At 34.3% G+C, this 13,616-nt stretch overlaps 1 protein-coding gene across 1 annotated transcript; it reads left to right on the top strand.

The window, feature by feature from the left end:
* The first annotated feature begins 676 nt into the window (after positions 1-676).
* Positions 677-8,102, top strand: LOC143232039 (endo-1,4-beta-xylanase A-like). Its single transcript, XM_076467048.1, has 3 exons — positions 677-2,405; positions 2,836-5,784; positions 7,827-8,102. Exons 1-2 carry the CDS (start codon positions 677-679, stop codon positions 2,976-2,978), a joined length of 1,872 nt encoding a protein of 623 aa, XP_076323163.1. The 3' UTR covers positions 2,979-5,784; positions 7,827-8,102.
* Positions 8,103-13,616: the final 5,514 nt, after the last annotated feature.

The raw sequence follows: 13,616 nt of genomic DNA, 5'->3' as shown, positions 1-13,616 counted from the left end.
AGTCAAATTTGAATGAAGGTAGTAGTAATTCTAAATTAATTCAGGCAGAAAGTTATTTTGATTCCTCAGGAGTACAACTGGAAGATACCTTAGATGTAGGCGGTGGGAAGAATGTTAAATGTGATAAAGAAGGGGCCTGGATGGCTTACAAGGATATTGATTTTCTCAGTTCAGGAAGATATCGAGTAGACTACAGAGTGGCAAGTGAAGTTGCAGGGGGAAAGTTGTCTCTGGATTTGAATGCAGGCTCTATAGTTCTAGGCATGCTGGATGTTCCTTTAACTGGGGGATTACAGAACTGGACCACCATTTCCCATACAGTGAACGTGAATTCAGGTACATATAATTTGGGGATCTCCGTTGTACAAGTCAGCTGGAATATCAACTGGATTAAGATTACAAAAGTATCTGGACATTCGAAACAAAATCAAAGTACTAATAATCCTAAATTAATTCAAGCTGAAAGTTATTTTGATTCCTCAGGAGTACAACTGGAAGATACCTTAGATGTAGGCGGTGGGAAGAATGTTAAATGTGATAAAGAAGGGGCCTGGATGGCTTACAAGGATATTGATTTCCCCAGTTCAGGAAGATATCAGTAGACTACAGAGTGGCAAGTGAAGTTGCAGGGGGAAAGTTGTCTCTGGATTTGAATGCAGGCTCTATAGTTCTTGGCATGCTGGATGTTCCTTTAACTGGGGGATTACAGAACTGGACCACCATTTCCCATACAGTGAACGTGAATTCAGGTACATATAATTTGGGGATCTCCGTTGTACAAGTCAGCTGGAATATCAACTGGATTAAGATTACAAAAGTATCTGGACATTCGAAACAAAATCAAAGTACTAATAATCCTAAATTAATTCAAGCTGAAAGTTATTTTGATTCCTCAGGAGTACAACTGGAAGATACCTTAGATGTAGGCGGTGGGAAGAATGTTAAATGTGATAAAGAAGGGGCCTGGATGGCTTACAAGGATATTGATTTCCCCAGTTCAGGAAGATATCGAGTAGACTACAGAGTGGCAAGTGAAGTTGCAGGGGGAAAGTTGTCTCTGGATTTGAATGCAGGCTCTATAGTTCTTGGCATGCTGGATGTTCCTTTAACTGGGGGATTACAGAACTGGACCACCATTTCCCATACAGTGAACGTGAATTCAGGTACATATAATTTGGGGATCTCCGTTGTACAAGTCAGCTGGAATATCAACTGGATTAAGATTACAAAAGTATCTGGACAGTCGAAACAAAATCAAAGTACTAATAATCCTAAATTAATTCAAGCTGAAAGTTATTTTGATTCCTCAGGAGTACAACTGGAAGATACCTTAGATGTAGGCGGTGGGAAGAATGTTAAATGTGATAAAGAAGGGGCCTGGATGGCTTACAAGGATATTGATTTCCCCAGTTCAGGAAGATATCGAGTAGACTACAGAGTGGCAAGTGAAGTTGCAGGGGGAAAGTTGTCTCTAGATTTGAATGCAGGCTCTATGGTTCTTGGCATGCTGGATGTTCCTTTAACTGGGGGATTACAGAACTGGACCACCATTTCCCATACAGTGAACGTGAATTCAGGTACATATAATTTGGGGATCTCCGTTGTACAAGTCAGTTGGAATATCAACTGGATTAAGATTACAAAAGTATCTGGACAGTCGAAACGAAATCAAGGTAGTAATAATCCTAAATTAATTCAAGCTGAAAGTTATTTTGATTCCTCAGGAGTACAACTGGAAGATACCTTAGATGTAGGCGGTGGGAAGAATGTTAAATGTGATAAAGAAGGGGCCTGGATGGCTTACAAGGATATTGATTTCCCCAGTTCAGGAAGATATCGAGTAGACTACAGAGTGGCAAGTGAAGTTGCAGGGGGAAAGTTGTCTCTAGATTTGAATGCAGGCTCTATTGTTCTTGGCATGCTGGATGTTCCTTTAACTGGGGGATTACAGAACTGGACCACCATTTCCCATACAGTGAACGTGAATTCAGGTACATATAATTTGGGGATCTCCGTTTTACAAGTCAGTTGGAATATCAACTGGATTAAGATTACAAAAGTATCTGGACAGTCGAAACGAAATCAAATTAGTAATAATCCTAAATTAATTCAAGCTGAAAGTTATTTTGATTCCTCAGGAGTACAACTGGAAGATACCTTAGATGTAGGCGGTGGGAAGAATGTTAAATGTGATAAAGAAGGGGCCTGGATGGCTTACAAGGATATTGATTTCCCCAGTTCAGGTAATTATCGAGTAGACTACAGAGTGGCAAGTGAATTTGCAGGGGGAAAGTTGTCTCTGGATTTGAATGCAGGCTCTCTAGTTCTTGGCATGCTGGATGTTCCTTTAACTGGGGGATTACAGAACTGGACCACCATTTCCCATACAGTGAACGTGAATTCAGGTACATATAATTTGGGGATCTCTGTTGTACGAGCCATCTGGAATATCAACTGGATTAAGATTATAAAGTTTATGATATAGGAGTGAAGTAATTTTACGATTGAGAAGAAACTAATTAGAATCTTTTATCATTTGAAATTTAGGTGTACTTGATTGACAAATTTAGCGTTGATTCTAGTTGTGTATAAGTAATAAATTGGAATATTTGATGGATGTGCAAATATATTTGATATTATTATATTAAAAAGAGATTTAGAAGTAACTTTTGGAATTTATGACGTCATATGGTGTTTTTATTTTAAGCCTGTATTTGTAATAAAGTATATATTTTTTTAGATTTGGTGTAATTTTTTGTTATAATCTTCGAGTGAATTAAGTTGTATGTGATCGGATATTTATGTAGTTATAATAAATTATTGGTGTCTCAGTAGCTCAGATGTACCCCGATAGCTTTTTAAGGAAACCAAGAGACCCGATGTTAATGGCGGGGTTTCCCACTGGGACAGCGGTAGGTCTACGGATTTATAGTGCTAAAATCTGGGGTTCAGTTACTCTTGGTGGACACAGCAGATAGCCCGATGTGGTTTTGCTATTCAAAAGAAAACACACAACACCAGCGGAGGGCACAACAAATATGGTCGTACAACAATGAAAGGAGAAGAAAAATGGAAACTGGCGATTAAAATTGAGGATATTGTCTATAAATTACAATTCGTGAGAAGTCAGTGATTCATTAAGTGGTGCAAGTAACTCTTGTGGACAAAGTTCCTTTGACTTTAATAAAATTATCAGAATTTCCTAAGAAATAACGACTAATAATTTCTTTAGTTTTTAACCGCAATATGTGTGTGCGAATCTGTGTATTGCAGGTTGGGACTGGAAAGGAAGGACGTCGAGAAGTTGAGGTGTTACACTTTCTGAAAATTATTTAATTATATTATAATTTGTAGTAATCCGTGTCAAATATCAAAATAATAACTAAATATAGCAATTTTAGTAAATATATGCAAAATGGTAAAAAATGTATCTTCCACGTTAAAATAGGCTTAATATGTCTGACGGTAATTTAGGCTTAGACATTTTTCAACTTTTGGTAAATCGTAAAACAGGATAGAAACTTGTTTTATTCGATAAATACAATCTCAGAATTAGTTTACTGTCCTTCGTGTTTTAAATCCAGCTTACACTGTTGTAACTTAATACATTTTATTATTAACGGTAAGTATAGTGTTCTAATAATTATCATCGTTAATAGTAGTTTAACATAGGGGTTAGAAATTAGACATTGGCTGGAATACATATCACTTGCACAATTCGGCCAGTTTTCTATTAAATATACTCGCTTAAGGAAGTTTCAAAACTGTTAGAAATTTTATGAAGATTAAATTGTGCCTTGAGAAGTTCAGCTGACGCGAAATAAACTAATACACTTAACAATCGTCAGACTTACTACTTCTGGTTGTAGTATATATACAGAGCGACGCGGAATTTGGACGTTGGTCTCGTTAAAAAGATGTGCACGTGCACAGATAGGTAATACCCAGGTGCACATCCATAAGATAGACCTAGTGTGAGTGCAGTTTTCAGTTCTTTCCTCTTGAAGCTATAGTGCACGCGCGCGCGCGCACACACACAATTGGATAAGTAACAATTACTGTTCACACCCTGAGGTCCATTTAGTGTGGACGCAAAACTTTAGGTTTATAGGTTCTTTGCTTTTCGAGCTATGGTGGTCACATTTTATTTTCTGTGTGGGTTTTGGCTTGTTTACTTCACAAAAAAGATGCACACGCACATCAATACGTAGTAGTACCCAGGTACTACTAATTTACGTTCTTTCCTTTTGGAATTGAGCCCGGCATGGCCAGATGATTAGGGCGCTCGGCATATAAGCACTAATAATATTGTTGGGTCTTAATTGATTTGAATCCCTGTTTCTTTGAAGCTTAGCTTGGCTCTGCTAAAACCTCTTGTTATCCAATGAATTATAATATCCTCTGTAGATTATAAGATATTTGTTTCAATATTAATCCACCTTAAATAACTGTCTTACACAGTCTTGATTTTTATTGTTTCTGTAACAGCACTTGAAGTCTGGCTTGATCGGGTAGGTTATATAGCAATTTAAGAATTGTGAGCTCCTATTGTATCATCAAGTCTCCAGCATGGCCAGGTGGGTTAAGGTACTCGACTCGTTATCCGAGGGTCGTTGGTTCGAATCCCCGTCACACCAAACATGCATGTCCTTTCAGCCGTGGGGGCGTTATAAAGTGACGGTCAATCCCACTATTCGTTGGTAAAAGAGTAGCCCAAAAGTTGGCGGTGGGTGGTGATGACTAGCTGCCTTCTCTCTAGTCTTACACTGCTAAGTTAGGGATGGCTAGTGCAGATAACACTCGTGTAGCTTCGGGAGAAATCCAAACAAACAATCCTCTTGGAGTTATGCGTTAGTCATCTGATACATGAACAAGTTTATTGTATACTTATTTTCTTAACATTTTGCAAGTACTTTAAACTTCTGCGGGAATGTACAAAAAAACTATAAACATCATAGAATGCTAGAATTATGTTCATGCTTCGCAGGCTTGTAAAAAAAAGCGTACACACCATAACAGTTATTACAAATGACTTGTATAATGTTACGACTGCTATCATGTTCGTTGTGTTCCAACAAGTCCTAAACTGAACGAAGCACGACGTCGGCAATAGATATGACAAATATGTGGTTGAAATCTATCCTAATTCTTAAATCCTAAATGACTGGCTAAAAAAATGTGGTGTTTAAAAATATAATAGGCCATGCTAACGTTCTATGACAATTATAATTAGGGTTACGCTTTTCCCGCTTGTAAAAAACGTTCACACAATAATAAAAAAATAATTTAGTTTTTCTTTATCTTTTTACTGATTGGAGCATTAGTAATATGATACTAAAGAAAGTGCCATATGAGGGCGCTAGTAACATTTAGAAAGTTCTGATGTCAATGATTGAGGGCTGGGTGTCGATAATTCGCATGGTAACGACGCAGCAACTTGTATTTAAATATTACATTGTTATGATTATCATAAGATGTTATAAAGTTATTTGTAGAATACAGTCACGCTATCATTAAGATGTGGCAGTTCTAGCAACAGTAAACAGATAGCAATTACGATGTTGAGCACGTTTACCGTGGAAATGCCATCGGCTGCTGTTAAAATAGAGCAGGACACAGAAAGACGATAGTACTGAGAGTATTTGTAATAATACATTTTCATTGTAACTTAGAAACCAAACCTGGTCATCTACCAGATAATTATTAGAACTTCTTTAGCCAACATCACCAGTCCAAATAATAAATTCTACGTTCCAGTCACAACAATGTGGGGAAAAAATAATAGTAAGTTTTATGTTACCAGTAAAAAATAGATAATATTTTGTTCAATCACTTTTCATAGTAGTGATCTAAAAATCTCATCTGAAAGTTTTAATATATTTACATAACAAAAATTGTCCTTTGCTTTTTAAATACATAAAAAAATTCAACCTCGTTTAGTTTTAAACAATCGGAGAGGTGAAAAATTTGTGGTGTTATAAATCAGTTAAAATTACTGTCTAAAGACAACACTGAAACAAAGGAAAATAATTTTATTATCTTTACCATTGAGGTAAAATGTTATTTTTATAAAGAGCAGTGTTTATAATAAAATAATATGCTTAGAAGTTTGTCTTTGGACATAAAATAAGAGTATAGCAAAAGACAGAAATATATCTACATTATTTATTGGTAAATTGTTACAGGTATCTTGCTAGATATAAAAAAAAACACCTTAATTTGTTTTGTTGAAATTAAGCCAAAAGTTACACAATGGGCAATCTGTGCTCTGTCTACCATGGGTATCTAAACCTGGTTTTGAGCACTGCAAGTCTGTAAACATTGTGCTGTGCCACTGGGAGACAAATAACAGTGTCAATATAATCCAAAGAGTATTGCACAACCAAGATAGTGGTGTTCTACAAAAATTGTCCTTTTCTATAGAAGTTAGAAAGAGGATAAAACAATATGATACATATAATAATTTCAGTTTGATGATAAAGTAGAAGTGTATTCAAACATATTTAGCACTTTCTGATTTTCATTTATTTGTGTACTGTTCAACTGATGTGTCATAAGCACTACAGTTAATGGCATGATTTTGTTGTGTTAGCTCCAGGCATCTCTTGAGGACCACTAATTAAAATAAACTATCACAACCTTAAGGTACTTGGATATTTTTATCAAGACAGTGGTACTGCTTACTTTTAAAAAGTCACAAATATTGTGGTTGAAAAATTCAGTTATGTTTCTTACATAGTGTGTGTTTTGTGGCTCAGAACAATTCATATTATAAAAAAAATATATTTCAAAGTTTATTAAACTAATAAAACCATCCAAGTTAACTGGCTGCACATATTCCTTCAGCATGGACAATGAAAGTGAACAATCTATGTACAAAAACAGTTAACAATTGGTATTGATATGAAGTATCCAAATCTTTTCAACAGCCCTTACTCTTATTATCTTCCAGGGTGTTGTTTTGAAGTACACAAAATATTCACTGTTGCACTATTCTTAACCACTTATATGCCAACAAAACATTAAAGGACAACAAGAGATCTTTTGGCCCATCTAAGCTATTCTATTCACTGAATTAAACCTCAGAAAAAACCTTAAACCCTGCATTTATTATTCAATACTTATAAAGACTTCTCTTAAACTGATTTAAGTTAACTGCATCAAACACGCCTGAAGGTAACCCATTCCAGAAGCCAACCACTGTCTTTGAAGGTGACTTGTCCTGTGTCAAAATTTGTCTCCTAGTCTTATATCATTAAATATGAAGAAAGATGAGACATAAACACTGTCAACTTCTTAAACAGTTCAATTCAAACAAGTTCAGAGGTCTTAACCTATTCCAAATACCATCACAGCAAACCATACAAGGTGAAGAGATATTGGTGGTATAGTAACTATTATTTAAGTCTTGTTATAATTATTTATAACTATTAAAACATTTGTGATAAAATATTCAGTACAGTTTCATACACAGTGGTCTAATACTTATTATAACACTAATGGTATTACACACTAGACAGTGACCTACCACTTGCTTCTGAACCTTGTTAATAGATAACATTTAGTACACAAACTTTTCTAGTGTATCATACATTTTGAAAAAGAGAATACAAAACATTTACAACCCACCAGTACATGTGTGGATGATAAGAACAGCATTTAAAAATTACCAGATAACAAAATGTTTGATTAGACACAGTTCTTGACTTTGTTTCCACTACGATTTGGTAAAAGTTTCATGATAATTCATATGTGAAACAATATAAAAGGTGTATATATATTAATTTAATGGATGTATAATTTTTACCATGTGGTCTTACAAACAGAATTACATGGCAAAGAAACACATTACACTGGTTATAAGAATCTACAAGTGTAAAGAAAGGAAAATATAACAAGTTAGTTGGACTACATCTGCTGTATCCTGTCCAATAAAATATAACAAGTTAGTTGGACTACATCTGCTGTATCCTGTCCAATAAAATATAACAAGTTAGTTGGACTACATCTGCTGTATCCTGTCCAATATAACAGCTTACTAAACCAGCTAAGTAATTCCTTGTAGTTCTATAAAGTAAGTTTTTGAAATAAAATAAGAAAAAGAACCCAAGGTTTCTTGATTAGTATCTAATCATAAGTTTAAAAATGACCAGGTTTGGAAAATGATTATAATGTTACTTTTACATTGATGGTCTCAGTATGATCTAACAAATGTAGAATTGCTGGTAGATTACTTTTTAAAAGGTTGTTTTAAATGTAAATATTTATTGTACATTCTTGTCCAGAGAAAAATGTTCTGGAAAATGAACATAAATGGACCAATGAAATTCTTGCTTCAGCCAAGAGGAAGAAGTGTAATGAACATAAATGGACCAATGAAATTCTTGTTTCAGCCAAGAGGAAGAAGTGTAGTTATAAAAGTCGAGAATAAGTCAGTTTAAAAACATTCTAAATATTGGGTTTTATTTTTGTTGCATTGAGCTAGCATGAAGAATATACAGGTTTTACTCAAGTAGAATAAACAATAATTCTACAGTCAATAATAGCAAACACAATACCTTTATAACATTATTTCCAGCTACATCAAAGAAAATTATCTTAAAATCTGGTTTGTTTCAAGACTTGTAGAATGTATAATATATTCTCAATATTGTCTTCTCTAAGCTCTTGTAATAGTCTGGAGGTTATGAAGAAGATGTGAAATACAAAACTCCCTTCCACAGAGCTATATTGAACTTTAACTACAAAACATTCCTGTACTGAAAGGTTAGATCAACAATTATGATTGTGTAACAATATAACCAAAATATTCCTTGTTACTTTCTGTGGCAGCTGTTATCACATACATCTTTCAGTTAAAAACTTTAACCATCATGGAACATCAAGTAACCTCTTCAAATATTTTGGCACTCAAAAGGTTTGAAGATGGAAGACGTGGCCCATGATGAATCCACCATCAGTAGATTTGACACAACTGTGATGTTGAAACAAAAGTGTAACAAAAAAATAACAATAAGATACTGGCACGGAAATTATATGTTGTCATTTCTAAGGATGTTTTTAAACATACAAAGTTTTTCAACAAACCCATTACAACAAGTCAAAGAAAAAAAAAACCTTTTCTTTCCTTTACAACTAGCACCAACTATATGTAATACATCATTTAGCTTTGGAATTCTGAACAGAAATTATTGGGCAAGTGTAATGTTCACACATACCAATATACAGCAATTATATATTTTACACGTAAAAGCACTTACTCCTGGTTTCCTAAATGAAATAAGTAAATAAATATACTGTTTAACACAAGAAATAACACTATAGGAAATTCTTAAAATGGGGTAAAAATAACATGACATGTAATGAGAATATGAAACAGCTACAACTGATGTCTTGGAACAGGGGAACTGATGCAGGACTTTACCATCATAATACATGGTTTTGTATTCAACCATAATGTAAAATCAAGATATGCCAAAATCTAATAATTATATATATCACACAAAATTCTCCATATCTACATTATACTCACACACAAAAATCACTGTAAAACAATACGACACAAATGTTTGAGAGCTACAAAAATCACTGTAAAACAATACAAATGTTTCAGAGCTACAAAAACCACTGTAAAACAATACGACACAAATGTTTGAGAGCTACAAAAATCACTGTAAAACAATACAAATGTTTGAGAGCTACAAAAACCACTGTAAAACAATACGACACAAATGTTTGAGAGCTACAAAAATCACTGTAAAACGACACAAATGTTTGAGAGCTTAATTTTTACAAAAATTAAACCATGATCTGATAGAGATCAGTTTCTTCATACATGAAAAACTGGATAGAAATCGATAGTATTTACAGTGATGTATAATAAGTCATGACAGTTTGTCCACAAATTCATGTTTTCAGCGACTGAACTGTACAAATACATACCCATTCGGTACACTTCACGTAAACAACACACCATGTTTTGTAGTCACATGCAATTTATTCAATAACCGTTTTATTATTTAGAATATTGAACAACACATAATAACACCTGAACACCAAGGTGGAAGCTATCAACTTCCATACTGTAATTTAACATTTTAGTTTTTATTTGTTAAAACCCACAAACACATTACAGTATGACTGCAGAACATGTGGATACAACCTGTAAACACATTACAGTATGACTACAGAACACATTGATACAACCTGTAAACACATTACAGTATGACTGCAGAACACATTGATACAACCTGTAAACACATTACAGTATGACTACAGAACACATTGATACAACCTGTAAACACATTACAGTATGACTACAGAACACATTGATACAACCTGTAAACACATTACAGTATGACTACAGAACACATTGATACAACCTGTAAACACATTACAGTATGACTACAGAACATGTGGATACAACCTGTAAACACATTACAGTATGACTACAGAACACATTGATACAACCTGTAAACACATTACAGTATGACTGCAGAACACATTGATACAACCTGTAAACACATTACAGTATGACTACAGAACACATTGATACAACCTGTAAACACATTACAGTATGACTGCAGAACACATTGATACAACCTGTAAACACATTACAGTATGACTACAGAACACATTGATACAACCTGTAAACACATTACAGTATGACTACAGAACACATTGATACAACCTGTAAACACATTACAGTATGACTACAGAACACATTGATACAACCTGTAAACACATTACAGTATGAGTACAGAACACATTGATACAACCTGTAAACACATTACAGTATGACTACAGAACACATTGTTAAAACCTTTCATAGAATATCATTTTTTGCACACATACTTACAGTTTCAAATTTGCTAATAGGACTAAAAATAACGTGTTGTATTTTTCTCAAGGTAAAATGAACACCTCAGAGAAACTGAATTTAAAGTTATTTTTCTTTTTAAACTAGCTAAAACATTATGTTGTAATTATTTACTACAAATATAACACCTGATACACTTATACAAGTTTTAATTGGCAAAAATATTGTTTCCTTGAATCCAAACAATCATGTATTTCAAATAGTTCTGACCTGCAGGATAGAGTTCAAAGTTCAATATTTCAGTCCTAACAAAGATGGAACTATTCTTAACAAAAGGATCCATGATAAACATATATCCTTTACATGGAAGAATTTCATACACCTAAATGGACGGACACCTGACCAATCAGTTGTGGTGTAGACAAACCACACTCAAGTGATGTCGAGAAACCCACTTGTTGAGAAATTTATATGCAAAAATGGCTCGTTTGGGTTGAGAAAATATATTACATAGAAGAGCGAACAACGTTTCGACCTTCTATGTAAAATATTTTCTCAACCCAAACGAGCCGTTTTTGCATATAAAAAAACCACATTCAAGTTATGTTACACAACTATAGTAGTTGTTATGTATTGTGGTAATAACAGCTGTAACTCAACAATGTGTAATAACAGAACACTATGTTGGTTGCACATATAGTGGTGTGTTATTTTAGCATATCCTGTTCCTATGGCTTTCAAGTAAGGTATCATGACTCATATACCAGTCACACCATGATAATGTTAGGCACTGTGTAGTGTTTGTAAAGTGTAACACAAGTACAAGTCCAAAAGTAACTCAAAACCAGTGTTAAAATAAAAGTTTATATAATACAATCAGCAAATGTTCAACATTAGTTTTCTCCTAAAACATAAAGGCATTCACCAGTGCTACATTTACAGCCAAAGATCAGTTGACTCAGAATATATCCTACAGTTACAGCCAAAGATCAGTTGACTCAGAATATATCCTAGTTACAGCCAAAGATCAGTTGACTCCAAATATATCCTACAGTTACAGCCAAAGATCAGTTGACTCCTAATATATCCTACAGTTACAGCCAAAGATCAGTTGACTCCTAACACATCCTACAGTTACAGCCAAAGATCAGTTGACTCCTAACACATCCTACAGTTACAGCCAAAGATCAGTTGATTCCAAATATATCCTACAGTTACAGCCAAAGATCAGTTGATTCCAAATATATCCTTCAGTTACAGCCAAAGATCAGTTGACTCCTAGTATATCCTACAGTTACAGCCAAAGATCAGTTGACTCTTAGTATATCTTACAGTTACAGCCAAAGATCAGTTGACTCTTAGTTACAGCCAAAGATCAGTTGACTCCTTGTATATCCTAGTTACAGCCAGAGATCAGTTGACCTTGTATATCCTACAGTTACAGCCAGAGATCAGTTGACTCCTAGTATATCCTACAGTTACAGCCAAAGATCAGTTGACTCTAGTAAATCCTACAGTTACAGCCAGAGATCAATTGACTCCCTAGTTACAGCCAGAGATATCTCTAGTATATCCTACAGTTACAGCCAGAGATCAATTGACTCCAAATATATCCTAGTTACAGCCAGAGATCAATTGATTCCAAATATATCCTACAGTTACATCCAAAGATCAGTTGACTCAGAATATATCCTACAGTTACAGCCAGAGATCAGTTGACTCCTAGTATATCCTACAGTCACAGCCAGAGATCAGTTGACTCCTAGTATATCCTACAGTCACAGCCAGAGATCAGTTGACTCCTGGTATATCCTACAGTTACAGCCAAAGATCAATTGACTCCAAATATATCCTACAGTTAAGGCCAAAGACTCTAACACCGTCCTACAGTTATGATCAAAGGTCAGTTAAATCTTAACACAATTTTCAGCCAAAGTTAGTTAGTTTATTCCTAATAGACATGTGAAATGGTATGTTAGTAATAAGAAGATAAATTCATAACTAGTCAGAGATGGAAGATCTCATGTGCAACACAATTAACTAAGGCCTACTTTGACACATCAGTATCTTATTAAATATAATGCATTTGTTATGTTTGATATACACAACTTCACTCCTGACATTCTCTTTTGTCATATTTACAGTATTTATAGGTTCTTAGTTTCAGGATGAACAGTTTTCCTTGAAACTTAAGTACCAGTTTTTACAATATGTGATGTTTAATGAACTCTATCTAAGTTTTACTTACTTGGTTGAATGTCCATTGTAGATGTTTGACGCTTGACAACTGAACTTGAGACAGAACATTGAAAATCACGTTCACTGTAGTGTTTTCTCCAGAAATTTGCCCCACCAATAATTTGGACATTAAGTATTTTTTAAAAACTTTTTTTCAATATTTTTGTCACTGGATGATGTTATGTCCCAGGAATATTACCTGACAACCAAGTATTGCCACTTTTAGAATTTGGTTAAGCTAAGAAATGGAGATGTGGCAGGTGTTGTGTGTGCCAAGTATTACACACACACACTTACAAACTGAAAGACATACACACATATATATAACAAAAATTGATTTCACACCCTGATGCATTTCCACTGACCCTTATTGTGCCATATTTTGTTTTTCAGCCTGTCTATTGTCATTCGTATTCAAATTGTATATAGACAGCAAGTATGTAAAGTGAAAATCGTTTTTTTCAAAATATAGTATTTGTGTAATTTCTATCAGTAATTGTATTCAACTTGCAAGAGAAATAACTTTTGTGTTATTCAAGTAGAATTACATCATTATGGA

Source organism: Tachypleus tridentatus, chromosome 1, assembly GCF_004210375.1.
Source record: "Tachypleus tridentatus isolate NWPU-2018 chromosome 1, ASM421037v1, whole genome shotgun sequence".
NCBI classification, from domain to species: Eukaryota; Metazoa; Arthropoda; class Merostomata; order Xiphosura; family Limulidae; genus Tachypleus; species Tachypleus tridentatus.
This window is presented reverse-complemented; position numbering and strand designations above follow the sequence as displayed.

Bases quoted from the DNA above. Each gene is read 5' to 3' on its own strand.
- LOC143232039 (XM_076467048.1), top strand. From the start codon at position 677: ATGCTGGATGTTCCTTTAACTGGGGGATTACAGAACTGGACCACCATT. The intron at 2,406-2,835 runs GTACATATAATT...GTGTCTCAGTAG, and splicing joins TACAGTGAACGTGAATTCAG to CTCAGATGTACCCCGATAGC.